General features: G+C 43.0%; 1 protein-coding gene across 1 annotated transcript in view; it reads right to left on the bottom strand.

Moving 5' to 3' along the window:
* Positions 1 to 3,186: 3,186 nt before the first annotated feature.
* LOC310868084 (cullin-1-like) overlaps positions 3,187 to 20,069 on the bottom strand; it is a 39,023-nt gene continuing 22,140 nt past the window's right edge. Inside the window, exons 6-22 of the mRNA XM_083778340.1 lie at positions 19,147 to 19,237; positions 17,509 to 17,672; positions 16,775 to 16,937; positions 15,845 to 15,975; positions 15,339 to 15,446; positions 14,487 to 14,593; positions 14,082 to 14,130; positions 13,513 to 13,644; positions 10,995 to 11,112; positions 10,572 to 10,648; positions 10,155 to 10,273; positions 9,155 to 9,260; positions 7,916 to 7,963; positions 6,376 to 6,458; positions 5,838 to 5,943; positions 5,600 to 5,713; positions 3,187 to 4,394 (exon numbers count right to left, since the gene is read on the bottom strand). Of these exons, the coding sequence (XP_083634466.1) occupies positions 4,314 to 4,394; positions 5,600 to 5,713; positions 5,838 to 5,943; positions 6,376 to 6,458; positions 7,916 to 7,963; positions 9,155 to 9,260; positions 10,155 to 10,273; positions 10,572 to 10,648; positions 10,995 to 11,112; positions 13,513 to 13,644; positions 14,082 to 14,130; positions 14,487 to 14,593; positions 15,339 to 15,446; positions 15,845 to 15,975; positions 16,775 to 16,937; positions 17,509 to 17,672; positions 19,147 to 19,237 (1,797 nt within the window). The 3' untranslated portion in view covers positions 3,187 to 4,313. The remainder of the gene's footprint in view (positions 4,395 to 5,599; positions 5,714 to 5,837; positions 5,944 to 6,375; positions 6,459 to 7,915; positions 7,964 to 9,154; positions 9,261 to 10,154; positions 10,274 to 10,571; positions 10,649 to 10,994; positions 11,113 to 13,512; positions 13,645 to 14,081; positions 14,131 to 14,486; positions 14,594 to 15,338; positions 15,447 to 15,844; positions 15,976 to 16,774; positions 16,938 to 17,508; positions 17,673 to 19,146; positions 19,238 to 20,069) is intronic.

Raw genomic sequence — 20,069 nt, 5'->3', positions numbered from 1 at the left:
GCCCACTTGGAACCCAAGCCCATAGCCCATGTCAAAACCCAATTGGGCCCAGGTGGACATGTTAGCTGGGCAAGTGCCGTCAAAAAAATATCTGATTTTTGTTGTTGTGTTGCAGCAAAAAAAAGCGCTGGTAGTAATAAGTACTATCCAAGCTTCTGGTTCGAAGTGTTGCATCTGGTCCATACCAGGACACCATGTCAACAGATGACCGATGTCAGACAGATGTCACCCTCTTGGGGTTCCTAGCAAGATGTCCCTGAGGGCTTAGCAGTCACTACTTATTGAAATGACCATAGTTGCCCTCTGAAAGATCTGAGGAAACAGCAGTCCTACCTACACCACACCCGAATATCCCTATCTGGTCAGCATATAACTCAATCCTGGCATTTGAGAAGCCTTTGACAGAGGTCTTCAGGCTTTGCATTTGAGATGAGATGAGATTCAATGTATTGTCAATGTACAGTACAGTACAGCACAGCGAAAAGTATTTTCGCATCTCACCAAAAATACTTTTTGCTGTACTGTACTGTACTGTACTGTACTGTACTGTACTGTACTGTACTGTACTGTACTGTACTGTACTGTACTGTACTGTACTGTACTGTACTGTACTGTACTGTGATTTGATTGCAGCTCTACCTTATGAATGGCAAACACTGATAACAGTCTTGAAGCAGACACAACGGATGTACTGCATGATCACTGGAATACCGATAAGCTTGGACCCAACACCATAGATATAGAAGTTGGCTTGATGGAGCCTGGAAATAGGCACATACAGTATACACTATACAGTATATGGCCCTACCACAACAAGGCATATACTACCACCATTAGATCTCCACATATGGAGCTGACCTGTTCTGACATTCCATATGTTGATCTGACCTCATCAAACCCTGTACACTCAAGATACGCTCCATATATGGCCAGACCTCACCAAACCCTGTAGACTCAAGACACTGCCCCCGCTGCCACCCTTAGATCTCCATATTTGGAGCTGACCCGTTCTGACATTCCATATGTTGATCTGACCCCTCCATGCCCAACAATCTGAAATTTATAGTCATTTGGGCTCCTAACTGGATGACATCTCTTATTATGCTTATTAGGTATGCTGATTTTAGACTGGATGCGGGGCACCAGCACAAATGGCTATGCTGGAACTTATGGCCTGCAAGTGTGTACGGACCTGCAAGCTTTCAGATTGCTCCTGCCTTGCCAACAAATTAAAGTGCACAGCCCTGAAGTGAAACTGATTAACATGTGATAATGATGAATATGACGAATACTGAAGAATTTATATTGATATGACAGTGATGATTATGATGATGTTCATTCGTTAAAGTGAGTGAAAGACAGATAATTCTTCCAACTTCCTTCCTTTTAAATGTTTTGTAGTTTCTGAGTTATTTATTTGCCTGAAAAGGAATCTTTGAAATGTTTCATAGTTTTAGAAATATAGTGCTTTCAAATTTGAGAAATGTATAATGGGGCTCAATGGCAGCTCTATGGCACGTCAAAAAAATCACTTTCACCTAGAAACTCCATTCACACTTTTTATAATTCAGCTGTGGACACATATGCTGGAACTTTTTACTTTGAAATGTTTTGTAGTTTCTGAGTTATTTAACTTAAATGCCCAATGCATTCTCAATGGCAATAGCATCCTACATACTTACACCTAGAAACCCCATTCAAATTATATTATTTAAATTATAAATATTTAGGTTCATCTTACGGTGGACATGTTTGCCTGAAAGTGAATCTTTGAAATGTTTCATAGTTTTAGAGATATAGTGCTTTTAAATTTGAGAAATTCAGAATGATCACTTTCACCTAGAAACTGCAGTTAAGCACAGTGAATATGGTAATGCCATGGTGAGTACTGAAAAGGAAGATCTGCCTGAAAAGGAAGATCAGCATCAACATAAAGCTTGTCAATGTACGGAGGCATGGGTGCTGTAAAATATCATAATAGATGGTTGTGTTGAGACTCTGGACTGGACTGACAAAACACAGTGATGATTTATCTGCAGGTGTTGATCCACTGACAGTGAAAACGTAATGGTTTCAACACAGACATCTTTTTAGAGGACATTGTGCTTCAGTATGTTGACAAGCTTCATGGAGATGCAAATGTAGCTTTCCAGCTGGATTTGGCACCTGCCCACATTGCCAAAACTACTAGTAACTGGTGTGACCATGGTATTATTGTGCTTAACTGACCAGCAAAATGGCCTGACCTGAACCCTAGAGAATATAGGACTAGGTTGTATTGTCAAGAGGAAGGTGTGAGACATACAACAATTCAACAATACAAATGCATTTACGGCTGTTATCAAAGCAAACCTGGGCTTCCATAACACAACAGGCAGATTACCTCCATGCCACGCCCCATTGATGAAATAATTTGTTCAAAAGTAGACCAAGTATTGACTGCATACATTAATAATATATTTCTCAGATGGTCGACATTTCTCGTTTAAAAAACCATTTGTTTAGTGGTCTCATAAAATATTCTAATTTGTTGGGCAGGGGCCCTGTCCAGAGCCCGGGCAGAGGCCTTTTTGGGGCGTTTCTGGACAACCGTGGGTACGACCAACTCAATCCATGGTCGAGTGTTTTGTCAGCACCATGCATTGGCCTACTCTACAGGTACTTCTACATTCTTGAAAGGGATTTTGAATTCTTGACTTTTAAACAGCGTCCTGGCTTTCATAACAATTGCAAATGTAGAGCAGAAATGAGGGTTGAACAAACATCCAGAGGCCTGCAGAGACACACAATCCAAATTGTTTTCACCGAGTTTCCCATGGTGTCCTCGTTCCTCATCTTGAAAATGGAAGACTTTAAGAGAGCTCGATTACAAAACCTTTTTCAGCTACCGAGATAAGATCCTCTGAAAAAAAGTTACACAAAAATGGTCACCCAAAATACCACTTGGGCTACTATAACCGTCAAACTTGTCATTAAAAATACGTATTTCTCTTGGAAGATTTTTATTCTTGTCCAAGGGGGGTGGAGACTCCAATACATTTGTAATGTATGTGCAGCTTGGAATATCTTTAATCATTAGTTGTACACATTACAGGTCAAAACCTCTTTCTGTGCTTTTTAATTACTGGAGCAGAAATGGCTTTAAAACAGCCTCCAAAAAATAAAACAGTCTGGGAGAGGCAAGCATAGAGAAACCTTTACTTTTTAATTATCACACATTTAGAAAATGAACCACACTGTACAAATGTTGTCCACCTTGCAGCAATAATACAGGTGACATACTGTACGCGCATGATCCCAACTGACCTCAAGCCCTTTACAGACCCGCTACAGAAAACGAGACGATCAATTTCTCAACTTCAACCGATAATGGAGTTAAAGCTAGTGTGGGCAAGGTCTCTTGACTCGCTCCGTTATCAGAGTTCTGGTCAGGTCTGTTCAAGTGCCCAGGGTTGGGAAATGGGGGGGTGGGCTTGGGGGACTGGGGAGGGGGTTACGGGGCAGTTTGGGATCAGGCAGCAGCAAGTCTATGGAGGGGAATAAGGGTCATAACCCTCCCCTTAAACACCCAAACCAGCACTCACCACGAGTCCTGCATGGGTTCAGTCACATACATAAATTACAGTTGAAACAGAGTACAGTCTTATGTCTTTCATCTCATTCCAGTGGGTCGTCTAATATTGTAGGACTGCACCTCTCTGCTGGCAGTCTCTGCGCTGTCACCTTTTGTTTTCCATCTTTCCTGGTTTTCCACGCTGTCGCCATGATGCAGGTAGGCTGTAGCATGCAGTAACACTCCCCCACCCCCCTTTTTTTTAAATAAGATGCAGTACCTCCTCATTGGCTGTAGGCTAAATTCATTAAGGTTTGCGCTATGCAACAAAGGTTGAGAGGAAGTTATGTTTTTTTTTCTCTTTCGTTTTCTTACAAGTGTCTGGTTCATATTTACATTATGAAAACACAGCAGGAGGTGTTGGTTGGTGTCTGTTTGAGTCCTATAGATCCACTTAAGTTTTCTTTTGTCTCAAAAGGACGGGTGAGTATGTCATTCTCCTGACCTCCTGGTGGGACAGGGGAGGTCTCCATGGGGGGATCATAGTTCATCCCTGAGCCCCCGTCACTTCCATGGCTGTCGTTCTGATTCGGTTTACATCCTCGCGCACACACAACCACCCCCTCAATAAGCTGCAAGCAACATGTCCGTCATCACGTCAGAGGGATTCACACTTTATTACTCAGACATTAAAAAGAAGAAAGAACAAAAAGAAAAACTCATAAAAATAAAATAAAAAGAGTAGGGGAAGGGATGATATTTAGGCCAGGTAGCTGTATGTGTCCTTCTCTCCATCCACTCGCTCCAGGTATTCCTTCTCGATCAGGATGTCGATGCATTTCTGCCCAATGGAGGGAGACGAGAGACAAGATGTAAGAGGTGATGAACAGCAGAGAGAGAATGATGTGTAATTAATACCAAGGACTATCTAAAGAGGACGAGAAGCGAAGACCGTACGGTGGACGCCATGTTGCTCCCTGGAAGGAAAGAAACATGCGCAGTTGAGACCAGGAAGTTGTACATGCCTACATTTGTGCATGTACAACTTCCTGGTCTCAACTGCGCATGTTTCTTTCCTTCCAGGGAGCAACATGGCGTCCACCGTACGGTCTTGGCTTCTCGTCCTCTTTAGATAGTCCTTGATTAAAACCAGGAAGGCCTGGGTGGTGTGGCAACGTTAACGATGTTGGAAACATGTTCTAACATTAACAGCATTTATGTTGCTTTAAAGTTTAAATATGACATCAGTATCAATATAAAATATGTAGTTCACTGTAGTTCAGTGAAATTGTTGTAGTAGAGAACAGTTTTTCTTTGAAAACTAGATGCGTGCTAGGAATGTGTCTATGTTTAAAATGATTACGGTACTTGACGGGCTCTGGGTTGAATGCAGTAAGGGGTGTGTGTATAGGCTCTGGGTTAAATCACAGAAGGGGTGTGTGAGTATACTGTAGACCGAAACGGGTCTCATGGTCGCAACGTATTTCCTGTAGGCGGAGACAACATATCTGCGGTTTAAACCCACACCTCTTCTACTACAGTGAATGTAAAAGTGACTGATGTTAGTCTGCCTCAAACGTTACTCTTTTACCTGCTTTTTACTAACACTGACATTACAAAGATGCCCAGAACATTGGGATGAACCTGTGTAGTTTATGGCTGCTCCAACAGTAGTGGCAACATTCCCAAAAAAAAAAAAAAACGAATGTCAAAATATCTACCGCGGTGGCTGAGACCAGAGCCATAGAGTAATGGTTGAGACAAAGCAGTGAAAGGTCCTGAAAGATACATAAAGTCTTACCCAATACACAATCTTTCTGTTTTAGGAACACAAGGCTGTACTTTATACCTCATACTAAGCATTCAAAGTATGAGGTATAAAGTACAGCAGCCTTGTGTTTATAAAACAGAAAGATTGGGTATTGGGTAAGAGTCAGTCTTACCCAATACCCAATCTTTCTGTTTTATAAACGCAATCCATGAGACCCGTTTCTGAATCGGTCTACAGGCTCTGGGTTGAACGCAGGAAGGGGTGTGTGTATATACCTTGATAACAGGGACCCGAGGTTTGAAACGGGAGGACAGCTGGTTCAGGACTTCAGCCAGAAGCTGCTGATGTTTCAGCATCTTCCTCATCTTCATGATCCTTACAATAGCAGCCTGAACACACACACACACACACACACACAGAACACAACACAACAGTGAGACCTCTGAACCAGACTTCAGGAGTTCCAAGATACATTTTAATAGTGTCCAGAAACACAGAGTGAAGAACACACACCTGTATGAGCAGCTTGCGGTCCTCTTCGATGTTCTTGTGTGTCGTCTCCTGTTCCTGTTTCTGTTCCGTTTTCATAGGGACGTTGATGTTCACCCGCAATTTCTTACTGCATTTGGACAAAAACACTCACTTACTAAAAATACTGACTCACTCACTCCGCATACACTCCTGTTCGGTGTGCATCGGTTCAGTTTTACATATATATACCATATTTTCACTTAGGAGGAAAATACAATTAATATCTCAAAATGTTATTCTAGGTGGGGGGGGGGGGGGGGGGGGGACATAAAATAGGTAATAAACGAGACTGCCATTTTTTACTATTTCAAAAACATTAAAATTAAAATAGTTCAAAATAGCCAATTTACAAGCTCACAACAGTCAAAGTAGATCAGAGTGTTTTGAACTGTAATTGGCATCCTTCAATTCCCACACTCTCAAAAACATGTCCATACTAACAGTATATAGCCGTGGAAAGTCAGTGAAAGAAAAGAGAGTTAAGAAAAAGTAAAGAGTAAGAAAATGTGTTGAATCTCACTTTTTGTATCCGAGGAAGAGTTTGATCAGCGTGTCTGGTTTAAAGTCCACTTCATCCACGTTAGCGTTCTCATCCTCCAGGACCTGGTGGGAGAAAGGAGAACATGCTGTAGAGAAATTCACCAAACATGTGCGTGTGTGTGCGCGTATGTACGTCTGTCCTCGCCACAAAGCCCAACTAGAAAAAGTGCCCTTCCGGGCACAGGTCTCCACCAGGTTATCCACAGATCCGTGCAGTTAGAGGTAAAAACACTTTTTGGCCAGTTATAGCGCCACCTTGAGGCTGAGTTGAAATTGTTCATGTGGCATTTCGTCCTCTGCCTAGTGGGAATGTGGGTGCACAATTTCACGGAAATCACGCGATGTGTTCATGATTTGCAGCATTTTGTTTGAAACTGAGCACTCCTGTGAACTTTGGAAGCCAATCTTAACCAATCAGGATGGAGTCTGATAAATCTGAAAGACCCGTTTCGTTGAATGGCTCTAGAGAGACTGTGTAGCAATTTGCGTGATGTTTGGACAAAATGTGTAGGTGTACTGTGCAAAAACGTGTTTTGCACAAAGCGGCCTCATGGTGGCGCTATAACAGGCCGTTCTGGAAAGTTTGGGGCAGAGGTTCATGGTTGGCATCCAGGGAGTGTGTGTGCAAAATATGGCATTGAAAAACTTGTTTTGCACAAAGCGGCCTCCTGGTGGCGCTATAACAGGCCGTTCTGGAAAGTTTGGGGCAGAGGTTCATGGTTGGCATCCAGGGAGTGTGTGTGCAAAATATGGCATCGACCGGGTTAACGGTGGCCGAGATTAGCTGTTCACGGACACACGGACGGACGGACGGAGTGCAAAACATACTCTCTCCCCATGCCTTCGGCCTGGTGGAGACAATTATAAGCCCAATGTGGCTTATAATGAGCAGACTTGGCAACACGGTCTGTAGCTTGGACAGATCTACAAGCTCACAATGTTAAATATAAATAAAGGTATTAAAAAGTTAAATCAGACTAAACCTGCAGATACCCTGTTACATGTATTTTTTCGGAATTAAAAATAAGATTAGATTGTAGCTTAAAACAATTGGATCACATTTCAATTTCTGGGTTGAAAATCCTTTAGACCCCGACTATAATTCTCCACATTGGTTTAATTAAATGAGAAAAAGAGGTTGCGCACCAGCAATGGTGCACGGACAAAGTACTCACATTTCCATTTATTTATTGGCACACAACAAAAAGGAACGCTTTCCTTAGCGTTCCTTTTTGTTGTGTGCCAATAAAGAAATGGAAATGTGAGTACTTTGTCCGCCGTTTGTTTAATTTTTGGATGTGCTACGTTTTTGGATTCTTTTAAATTGGTTTAATTAAATTTGGACAAAACGGTCTGTAGATCAGAACAGATTGAATGAGACAAAGTAGTGCATTTTTATATATATAATATATATAGCAGGCTACAGGATTCAGAGTAATGCAATTGCTGACATCATTCTATACTGTGCTAAAAGACAGAGCACATATTTTATACAAAAACTAAACTACAATCACACTCACCAGCAGCTTGGATTTTAACAAGATCTGCAACACCTGGGCAAGAATGTCCTGCAATACAAACAAGAAGCAGTTTAAACACTAAACGATGTAAAGTATTATGTTATACTTGAAATAGCTATTAACAGTTTCCGTGCTTTGAATGGATTACTCCAGGTTATTGTCGCTGCCATATCGGACATACGCGCCTTTTGTTTTATGTGTTTAATCCGCCGTAATGTAAACAAAAAAAAGAAAATCCGTCATCGCCGCGGAGAAAGAGAGTAGATGAATCTGTTTTGAGATTAAACCGGAAATCGTCACATGCTGTGGGCTGCTAGGGCTTCTGGGAAATTGAGGCCAATGTAAACGAATGGGGTTCAACGCCTCATGGAGGAGGGTCCTGTGCTGCGTCTTCCGGGTGTACCAAGATGGCGGGTGGTACGATCGTTCATAACAGACAGAGGAAGCTTTTTTCGCTCGATTTTCGCGGATTAAAAGACCAAATAATTCAGCGTATGCTCTAAAGGTAATACAACAATCTCGGCAGTGAAGGGGGGTTGATTAAAAGTCTGATAAATCGTTTTCCGCAGTCAAACTGTTAATAGCCATTGAAAAATAGCAGATCTACGGTGCCGCGCTACGAGCTTGTAGGTCTGCTATTTTAGAAACATCGTGAAAATGTGTCGCAAATCTACATATTCTTTCAGAGCGAACGTTTCTAACTAAAATCTTTGCTTCTGGGGGGGGGGGGGGGGTTCCTGGAACAACATATTTTCAGATGGGGTCCATCTTGACATGAAAAAGGTTGAGCACCACTGAGACACAGAACGTTTTTCCATGATTTAGAAGGTATTTGTGGAATCGTCCTCAGGTCTCTAAATGGTTTAATGGTTTTTACAAACAATTAATTGTTTTTCTTCCTGAAACAGTTTAAAATGTTTTGATCTGATGGATATGATTAGACAGACAGACAGACAGACAGACAGACAGACAGACAGACAGACAGACAGACAGACAGACAGACAGACAGACAGACAGACAGACAGACAGACAGACAGACAGACAGACCTTACTGTTTGGATCTGATGGATAAGATTAGACAGAGACAGACAGACAGAGAGAGAGAGACAGACAGACAGACAGACAGACAGAGACAGACAGAGACAGAAAGAGACAGACAGAGACACAGACAGAGACACAGACAGAGACAGAAAGAGACAGACAGAGACAGAGACACAGACAGACAGAGACAGGTCTTACCGTTTTGATCTGTGTGCTGTCAGTGAGCTGCTGGACTGTGTACATGTCCTCTGCGTTGTACTGAAGCAGGATGGCCATCTGGAATGTAGAGGCCTGCAGAGTGTACCTGTAACACACACACACACACACACACACACACACACACACACACACTTAGACCTGAGGCTCATTCTAAAAAACAACTTGAGTTTTCTGAAAAAACCATTCTAAAATGACATAGATGCTGAAAGGTATAAAGACGTATAGGTTAGACAGGTCTGAATGGGTTACAAATCAATAAGGTGTAATCGAAAAAATTAAATGGATCATTTTATAAAATAATTGCAAACATAGTAGTGAAAATACCCGATCCACAAGATATCACACACACACACACACACACACACACACACTGAGATCAATTATAAAAATAACCATATTTAGGGCCAAGTGACATTTACAAAATGTTTGACCTTAAATATTGCATTTAGTGTAATGCAGCATTTAAAGGAGGACTAGACAACATTCAGCCACTAGATGTCGCACTTTTACAACACCACATCACTGCACTGAAGAAGTGGGGCTTGAGGGACAATGCAGCATGCCAGTGTGTGGAGCCAGAGCAATGTGCCGAACACACAAACACCTGCCCCCTGCAGAGATTAAAATAGGGTGCATTTTGCATCCCAAAACGCAGTTTATAGTTAAGGGACGCAATAAAACAACGACCTCTGCATCCACGGGATGCACTACTGTACTACTGTGTGTACTATGTTTTTCATTACATTGAAAACCTATTTACATCACTGCCCCTGAGCAGACCACCTTCGGAGGCCGGCCTCTTCCATGTGGGACCAGAAACAAGGGCGTGGCTACACAACAGTGGGTAGGACATTTGAGGATGATAAACAAAATAATAATAAGAAGGTTCATTATTATTTCTCCGTCACCTCTATAAAGCAATGCCATTGCCAACCCCCGGCCTAGCTCGTCGCCACTGTGGCATTATTACATCACGTACCTGTTCTTAAAGCAGTTGGTAACCAACTCTCCTTTAGACAGGTGGTAGAGCCAGGTGAGTTTACGCCCACTGTGTCTGCTGGCGTAGAACGCTGTGAACCGCTGGTAACTCCGCTCCAACTGCGTGCGTGCACACACACACACACACACACACGCACACACACACACAGAAATGTGACGAGGAGAAAGAGAGATGAGGATTGAAAGAAGGATTATTATCACTACTTTATTCTCCTCAGAATACAAAGACTAGTTGTGTTTGGATGATGCAATAACTATGTTTTAAGGGTCAGAGGGTCATAAGAACAACACTAAACTGTCTGGTACAGGCTCATAACCCGTGTGACAGCAGAGTTATCAAGTTATCGTGTGTGTGTGTGTGTGTGTGTGTGTGTGTGTGTGTGTGTGTGTGTCTCACCTCGGAGGGCAAGGCGAAGGTACAGGACTGCTGGAAGGGCCAGGATCCAGAGCTCAGAACCTGGATACTGAAGTCCACTGCAAACACACAAAATATATCAGCAGCCCATCAACCATTGTTCAGAGGTCCTATAATCTATCCAACTAATTGGCTACAGCTGGCTTTTAGGAAGTGTGTGTGTGTGTGTGTGTGTGTGTGTGTGTGTGTGTGTGTGTGTGTGTGTGTGTGTGTGTGTGTGTGTGTGTGCGCGCGCCTGTGTGGGTGGGTGCGCAGGAGCGAGTGGACCATTATAGACCAATTATTGGGACAAATTATCACACACATTGATTAGAGACTGAATGGGAACACAATTCGTCTTATGAAAACCAACATGGGTTAGGCCCTAAACCTTGTGTGTGTGTGTGCACGCGTGTCAGTACATACAATCCAGTGGCTCCGAGTTGGACAGGTGTTTCTTGAACTGTTCGTTGAGGTCTTTGCTGACTCCGATATCTTGGAACATCCTCTGCAGTTTGGACGTGTACTCAAACCCACACGCTTGCTGAAAAGGACCAACACATAGAGAAACGTTTGGAGAATTAGCCAAATCATCCCTTATGGGTGAATTCCCTACATGTGTACTGTGGTCCCTGTAGCTCCCAAACTTTATGTGTGCGCGTCTTCTGGTACACAGACACCAGACACTCTTTTTTTCACAAGGAGTTTCACCAGGAGAGCATAAAGGTGCATTCACACCAGACGCGATACAATAATTGAGTTGCTTGTGGGAAGCTCATGGGAGCCGTCACTCTATTCCACTGACATTTTGTGAATTTGGTCGTGGCAGCATCAGCGATGCTTATTGTTTTGAGTGTCTTCTCTAAAGACGGATTTTCATCATTTTCAATGAAAAGGGGGCGGCCTTTTCGCAGGACGCAAATTAGCCTAAAAAGGGCACGGCCAAGCCTGATGCTATTCAGACATTGAAATGAGATTGCCCCGAGAGGTAAAAATAAATAAATAAAAAGTATACCGGTATAACTCGAAAGGGGCTGAGTCGTCTAAGCGAACTTCGCAACATTCGACCCGGCAACTTGCGCTTTAGCGCACTCGTGGTTTCTCTCGTAGCTCAAGTTCGCTTGAGACGGTGCCCCTTCTCCGCAGTCTAAAACTGTATTTAGGAGGGAGGCGCGACCATTTAATCAAATGTGAACGCCATTAGGCACTGGCTGTCCAGCATGGGCCACCAGTGCAGGGACAAGGACATGATCCCTTCGCCATCATCATCCCACCTGTGATCCATTGTAGAGCGGTTGTGACAGGGGTGGGGGCCAGACAGTCTTGTATTAATTATCAACAAACAATATAGAATTTCACTCTTTATACTTTTGACGTTGTTGTCCCGTTATCTGACGTTTTCCCTTTGTTCTCATCTATTCTTAGAACTTCTTTGTAGCTGCAAATAGCTAAGAATAATTTCACTGGTTGTCTCCACCAGGCCGAAGGCATGGGGAGAGAGTATGTTTTGCACTCCGTCCGTCCGTCCGTCCGTCCGTGTGTGTGTGTGTGTGTGTGTGTGTGTGTGTGTGTGTGTGTGTCCGTGAACAGCTAATCTCGGCCACCGTTAACCCGCTCGATGCCAAATTTAGCACACACACTCCCTGGATGCCAACGATGAACCTCTGCCCCAAACATTCCAGAACGGCCTGTTATAGCGCCACCAGGAGGCCGCTTTGTGCAAAACAGGTTTTTGCACAGCACACCTACAGATTTTGTCCAAACATCACGCAAATTGGTACACAGTCTCTCTAGAGCCATTCAACCAAACCGGTCTTTCAGATTTCTCACACTCCATCCTGATTGGTTAAGATTGGCTTCCAAAGTTCACAGGAGTGCTCAGTTTCAAACAAAATGCTGCAAATCATGAACACATCGCGTGATTTCCGTGAAATTGTGCACCCACATTCCCACTAGGCCGAGGACAAAATGCCACATGAACAATTTCAACTCAGCCTCAAGGTGGCGCTATAACTGGCCGAAAAGTGTTTTTACCTCTAACTGCACGGATCTGTGGATAACCTGGTGGAGACCTGTGCCCAGAAGGGCACTTTTTCTAGTTTGTTCTCTCTTTTTCAGTTAAGCTTTAACCACCCATTCGCTGGTATGCTACTACTGGCCATATGCTTTGTACCATTGTTTTTGAATGGTTCAGCCATGATGAAGCAATTATTCCATGCATATGATAATTGCACTTTCAGTATGCTAGACCTGCCCACACCTGAGACGTTACTGTCCAGTGTTTGTGTATTGTTTTTGAGTGGCTCAGCCATGTTGAACGTTAATTGCGGTTGATCTTCTTCCGTCCACGGACAATGGCGATTCACATGGCACTCTCGCGAATGGATAGCGGACGCATTCCTTTGCACTCCACGGGTCATTAGTGGTTGGGAAGTAAGGATCGTTCTCCACGGACAGCGAAGCTAGGTGATCACGCAAAGGCTGGCAGAAGGAAGGCACAGTCTTATGCCAGGGCTCCAGCGGGCGCAACACGCGTGCGTGCGTCGGGGCAATTTTAATTAAGTCACGCAACGCAACGCGGGCAGTGGAGCCACCCCTCATTGATTAAAAAGGGAACATTCCCTGACTGTGATGGAGACGCGCCCAGTGGAGCCCCGGCGTCTACAAGTCCTGCTCATTGTTTGGGGCAAGTCAAATGACCCCGTGTTCACTTAACTTCCCCCACAGCTCCAGTGGAACTGCAGCCACTTGATCCGTCAACTTAAAGCGTCGCCACTCTCCCGGATTGAGTTAATTGAGCAGGCTGCACATGTCCCAACAGTAAGTCAGTTTTGCGACCCTTTGCCCCTCATTGAAACATTTTGTCTTGACCCGGAGATGGGGTTCTCATGTCAGTGTGTGTATAGAATGTATTCTATATGCGTGAGTGAGTGTCTCTCCTGACCTTTAGTTTGGAGATCATGCTAGCCTCGGCGTCGTCACTAGCACTGTTCTGGTGGACCAGGCGCTTAGCTAGCATCTTAGCATAGAACTTCTGGAACACATCCTTATCCTCGATGTACTTAAAGACCACCATCTGGTAACAAAATAAAACCCACAAAAGTTGTATTCACGTTTTATTAACAGGGACAATACAAGTTAGAAAAACATGAAAGCATTGCATTGTATGTGGGGTTTCTAGCCGAGGCCAACTTGCGACCCCTGTCCCCGGTTAGGCCTTTCTATACAAAGATCTACCTAGTTAAAAACTAATCTAATGACAATAAGCACATGCAACATATTAGTGTTGGTCGCTTTGGTTTGATTTCAACCAGTATTTTACATTTTCATTAAATATTTACAAAAGTGGCTTTGCTACCGTGCAGTTTGCCATTCGCTGATCCCCTTGTGCGAGACTATGTCACATAAGGACAGAGTACTACTGGGGCGAGATCAAAGCATCCCTATGTATTTATTTGCCTAGAATAGATGACGTACTGTTTTGTACTAATAGTCAAGGTCAGAGTGTCTCACCACTTGGTTGAGTGTATCCTCCAGTTCTGCCTCCTCTGGGTTCTTGGAACTAAAATGGACAGACAGACAGACACAATGTACATCCATTAGTTTCTGCCTATATAAAGGACCTCAACAAATGCAATAATAAATGCATTTGGAAAACATGACTGCTTTCATCATTAAATCATTAAAGTTTCCACCGTTCAAGCCACCAGTGAAGCGAGGAACAAGGAAACCATGTGGTCGCTAAAACTCGCCTCCCATTCACTTCCTTGTTAAGAGATTATTTTCAGAACGTCCATCTCTATCCCTTTATTGTTCCACTGTAGCGCCGACCACCATTCAATTGGCTCCAACTACTGAACAGATTAACGTATTTAGAAGCGTTTGGGGCCTGGGACTTTGTTTGGTAAGCCTACTCACCTCTTTTTAAGCAGCGAGTCACAGTATCTGGCCAGTAGTTCAGGAGACTTGCTGGAGGACTGAGCCATCTTAGTGACTGCATTGTTGTTAATGAAACGACCACAAGCCTGTAGAGACAGAATGACAACAACACTCAATGCGAGGTTCATACAAGGAATTATCTAGCAGGTTCGCTTTTATAACCGATTAGCTTTTCCCGAAAAATCATCTAACTGATATATCTCAATCATAAAATGTTGATAAAACATGGTAATGAAGTACAAAAGTATGTAAAATACTAGATTTCTAGGTTTAGCCATCAGTAAAAAAATAAACGTATAATTTTATAACGGAACAAAGCCAAGCATTTACATTTTGGTAGCACATGTCTTAACCCATTCTGACCGGGCACCCATTTTGGTGTTGGCATCATGTTATGCTTTAGCTATTGAAAAATAGCAGATCTACAAGCTCATATCGCGCCACCGAGTGGCGCGATACGAGCTTGTAGGTCTGCTATTTTTGTAAAAATCGAAGAACGACTGACATTTTTAGAATCTGATCTCAGGTCAGAATGGGTTAATCAGACCAGTGTGTGTCCAGCGGAAAACTCGTATGAATCTGATCTCAGGTCAGAATGGGTTAAATGACATACTTGATTTAAATGTATCAATGACTCGCATTAGACTAGCAACAGAACACTGCAAAAAATGACAGAGACAATGTCTTTGACCGAAACGTTGCCTAAATTAAGTGTTCGTATTGCAAGTTCAGATGGTGTGCGGGTCTTTGTAAACCTTTCTGGAGACAGACTCCATGACATGTTAGAACCCAGACAAAGCTCCAAACGGAGGAATACGGCGTGCCACTGACCTTGTCGAGGGCAGCCACAAAGCCAGCGTCGTTGTTGAAGGCAGACATGACCAGGGCGTTGTACTTCTTATGAACGTCCAACGTAGTCTGGACATAAACCTTAGGGTCCTGGGACAGACCGTCAAAACAGTGCTCTTTGGTTTCATCGGATACCATCATATACTTTTCCATTTTTGTTGTTTAAGTGTGAAAATCCTCATTCCTATTACAAATAGCTTGTTATCTTCGCTACATTGGATAGCTGTGGTTATGGGTATATTGTTCAATAATTAGTATTGTGCAGAACAATTATAAAAATATAAAAAATATGCGTCCATAACTTTTCATTCATATTTCATCGCACAACTGTGATGCTCAACAACAATGTAAAAGAGCAATTTCAACTGAAAAGAAAACATGTCAAAGTGACATCCAAGTTGTGTCATCGTTGTTGAGCGACACCGTTGTGTGAGGACTTGTGGATTAGTTTTAACATCAGACGTTCTTTGTCTCAGTGGCGTCCATACGTTGAGAGCTGCTTCTCCACACTTCTCAATGGCGGCCAGGCCCTGGTTGTGGATGTGAGTCTCCAGAAGTTTCTTCAGCTCCCCCAGACCGTCTGTAATGCGCGACACCAGGTTGTACATCCTGCCCAGGTCTGACAGAGAGGAGGACAAACGCAGGCATGTCTAATTGGAGCAGTCATTAACCCATTTAGGCCCGATAAAAAAAATGTCTTCAAAATACTGACAGTTTTCTGAAAAACCTTATGTTTCTGTATCTGTGGTGCTCAGTATTTCATGTCAAGGACCCCAAAAATTATATGCAATATAAATCTGAAAATATGTTGTTCTAGGGACCTCCCCAGAACCAAAGATTTGAGTTAAAATCTTCACTAATAATCTTCATTAATAATATATATTCAAAGATTTGAGGCACATTTTCACGATTTTTTCCTGATCATTTTTACCTCATCATACTGTACACCCAATGGTACTGGATGCTGTGTAGAAGCACAATAAATCTGCCTTGCAAAACCTTTTAGGAGGTTTCTTCCAGTTGTAGTAGTTTATTTAAATTATTTTGTTGCCACTGTCGCCGAGGACTTGCTGATGAGGTCTGCAGGTGGGTCTGCGTAACAGTATGGTCTTAACCCATTTTGGCGTTAGCATTATGTTATGCTTTAGCTATTGAAAAATAGCAGATCTACAAGCTCATAGCGCGCCACCGAGTGGCGCGCTACGAGCTTGTAGGTCTGCTATTTTTGAAAAATCGAAGAACGACTGACATAGAAACATAGCTTTTTCAGAAAACTGTCAGGATGTAGAAGACATTTTGAGAATCTGATCTCAGGTCAGAATGGGTTAAATGATCTACCTGTTGTGTCTTTAGACAACTTGTTATTTATAAATAAAAGTTATTAAAATTGATGAATGAATCAACGGAGGAGACCCTACCTTCATTCTTGTCAGCGTCCAGAAGGTTCTGGAACTCAGTGTGGAAGATCTCCAGATGTTTCTCTATGAGAACCTGTTCACACTTGCGGGCCAGTTCGTCCTGAGTGGACTCGTGGAGGTAGACCTGAACGCGGCGCTGTTCCTCTAGCAGACGAGCCTCAGCCTACATACACGCACACGGGCAATAATAATAATAATGAATTGCATTTTTATAGCGCTTTTCCAAGTGCTCAAAGCGCTTTACAATGGTTCATTCATTCATACATTGGGAGGTGAAGCAGTCGATGCCAGCGTCCTCACTTCCCACACCAATGGTGGCAAGCTTACACCGACCGACTCATTGGAGGCAATGTAGGGTTCAGTGACTTGCCCAAGGACACTTCGACATGTGGACAGGAGGAGCCGGGATTCGAACCGCCGACCCATGGATCATTGGAAGACCTGCTCTACCTCCTGAGCCACAGCCGCCAATACAGAGCCACACACATACACAGACAGACAAACGAGCATGCACACACACTCATACATAGATAGCATTAGGGACAGCACCAACAGTCAGTAATAGTGCAAGAAGTCATAAACAGCACTAATCGCTGTAGTAATACTAGTAGTAAAAACACGATCCCGGGACATCCCTAGTAGTAATACTAATAGCAGTAGTAAAAGCTAGTAGTGACAGCTATAATGCAAGCAGCAATAGTAATATTCAATAGTAGGCGTGTGTAATGGCGTACCTTCTTCATGTACTCTGTGACGGGGTTCTGTAGTAGGAACTCTGTGCTCTCTCGCGTGTAGAAGCGCTCCGTGTCGGTGAGGAACTGACACTCAAAATACTCCTTGTAAACGGACAGCGTGGGGCCTTTGGCGAACGCGTCCTCCTCGTTCAGACCCAGCTCGACTGGAGAGAGAGAGGTCAGTCGCACCATGAATCACACACGCATGGAATAACCCATTTTGGGCGGGAACCCCTTTTGGTGTTAGCATTATGTTTATGCTTTAGCTATTGAAAAATAGCAGATCTACAAGCTCATAGCGGGCCACCGAGTGGCGCGCTACGAGCTTGTAGGTCTGCTATTTTTGAAAAATCGAAGAACCGCTGACATAGAAACATAGCTTTTTCAGAAAACTGTCAGGATGTAGAAGACATTTTTAGAATCTGATCTCAGGTTAAAATGGAATAAAGCTCAATAAAATCTCATGGCTCAAATTGAATTGAATCATGTTTAGGTATAATAATCGTTCTAAAGCTATGTTCCTTCTGTTCTACATACAGATCCAACCGGTTGAAGAAATAAATCACAGTTTGGGGATTTACCCTTTGCGGCATTTCCAACACCATTTGTGTTTAGGGAAGATGCTTCTGAACATGTATTCTACTGCTAGGTTAACAACTTAAAATACCCTTTAATCTTAAAACTACTAATGAAAAAGGCCGATCTAAAAGCTCACAACACGTCGCAGTGTGACGTGTTGTGAGCTTGTAGATCGGCTATTTTCTGAGCTACATGCTTCATGCTTGTGAGCTACATGCTTCCATAGTCCATACAGTAGCTTTCATGTGTGCAACATGCTTCCATATGAGACATGCTTTGCTTCTATGGAATCCAAATGACTGAAATCACTAGTGGCGTCTGAGAACTTTAATCCATGCACACGCTTTCCACTGAGCTCATTGCCCCAGGAAATGAACTGAGCAACACCGCCAACCACCAAGAGAAAAGCGTCTTTGTCTGCACTTGCTTTTCACCGACTATAACTTAAATGCTAGAAATGCTATTGATTTCCTAAGTCAGGGATTTTCAACTGGTTTTGACCCAGGGACCACCATTCTGACTAGGAGCAGCCTGGGGACCACCACTATTGTGTCGGGTGGGTTCATCATCAATCTACGATGGACCCACCCGACACAATAGTGGTGGGGCATTCATGCACCATGGGTTAAGATTGTTTTTGTTTTCTTCTTACTTGTTACTCACTAATCACACTATCACAGGCTACATTCATGAGCTGGACAAAAAAAAACTATGTTTCAAAGTATTTTATTATCAAAAGTTTTACAAAAGTTTTTTTTACTCGTACTAAGCAGGACTCAAAATAATAATCCATTTCAGTTAATCACCCAAACACTGAAGACACATTTGACAGTCACAGTAGGTTTGTTTCTCATACAGCAGCACTTTTTTTCTCCCTCTCCCTCAAATATATATATAATATAATAAGATATATTGAAAAGCACATGACCCATTTGTCAGACATAACTAGAAACCCTGTCCATAAATACAGTAACATGACATGATCATGATGAATTGACACTACAGTCTCAGTGGAAACGTACAGTACACAGGTCATCATGGAGAGGTTAGTTAACGTACCATAAGACTGAACCACGCCACTGATGAGTCTAGTGTTGATGGTCTCTCCGTTCCTCTCCCTCTCTATTAGCTTCAGCACTGCATTTGTTACCTGAGAGAGAGAGAGAGAGAGAGAGAGAGAGAGAGAGAGAGAGAGAGAGAGAGAGAGAGAGACAGAGAGAGAGACAGAGAGAGAGACAGAGAGAGACAGACAGAGAGAGGGAGACAGAGAGAGACAGAGAGATATCATTGCTTTGATCATCACTGTATGTTTTTTATCAATGAACCCCATCATCCCTATAGAGCGTCGCAGTCCCTCCCCCTTTCAGAACGGCAAGTGGCCCAGGAAATGAAAAGCTATGCATTTTGACCATAGACGTTTCTTTAAGTATTTATTTAAAGACGGTTACGCCGCGGACAAAGCCAACTCGAATCGTGACAAAACATGACAATGAACACAATATTTTGGGCCGATCAAATAATTTATAAGAAGAAAAACAAAACAAATAGTCTTGTCTCCTGCCTTTATTTTCTTCTTTCTAATGATTTGATCGGCCCAAAATATTGTGTTCATTGTCATGATTTGTCACGATCCGAGTTGGCTTTGTCCGCGGCGTAACCGTCTTTAAATAAATACTTAAAGAAACGGCTATGGTCAAAATGCATTGCATTTCATTTCCTGGGCCACTCGCCGTTCTGAAAGGGGGAGGGACTGCGACGCTATATAGAGAGTATGCACATGCATGATGTTCCCATCAGGACACGCCCCCTTCATCTAGACTGAGTGGCAAAACATTGAGCAGCATGGAGTGTTGGGAGTTTGGAAGCGCTCGTTGGAAATCACTCAACCGTCCTGCGTTCTTTTTCTAAATGTCACATAATGCAGGAGGCAGCAAAATGTTGTGTTATTGAAAACAAGCTCTTCCAAACTCCGACACTCTGAC

Source organism: Protomyctophum parallelum (assembly GCF_964188405.1).
Source record: "Protomyctophum parallelum genome assembly, chromosome: 12".
NCBI classification, from domain to species: domain Eukaryota; kingdom Metazoa; phylum Chordata; class Actinopteri; order Myctophiformes; family Myctophidae; genus Protomyctophum; species Protomyctophum parallelum.
Note: the sequence above shows the minus strand (reverse complement) of the source record. Positions and strands in the feature narration are given on the sequence as shown.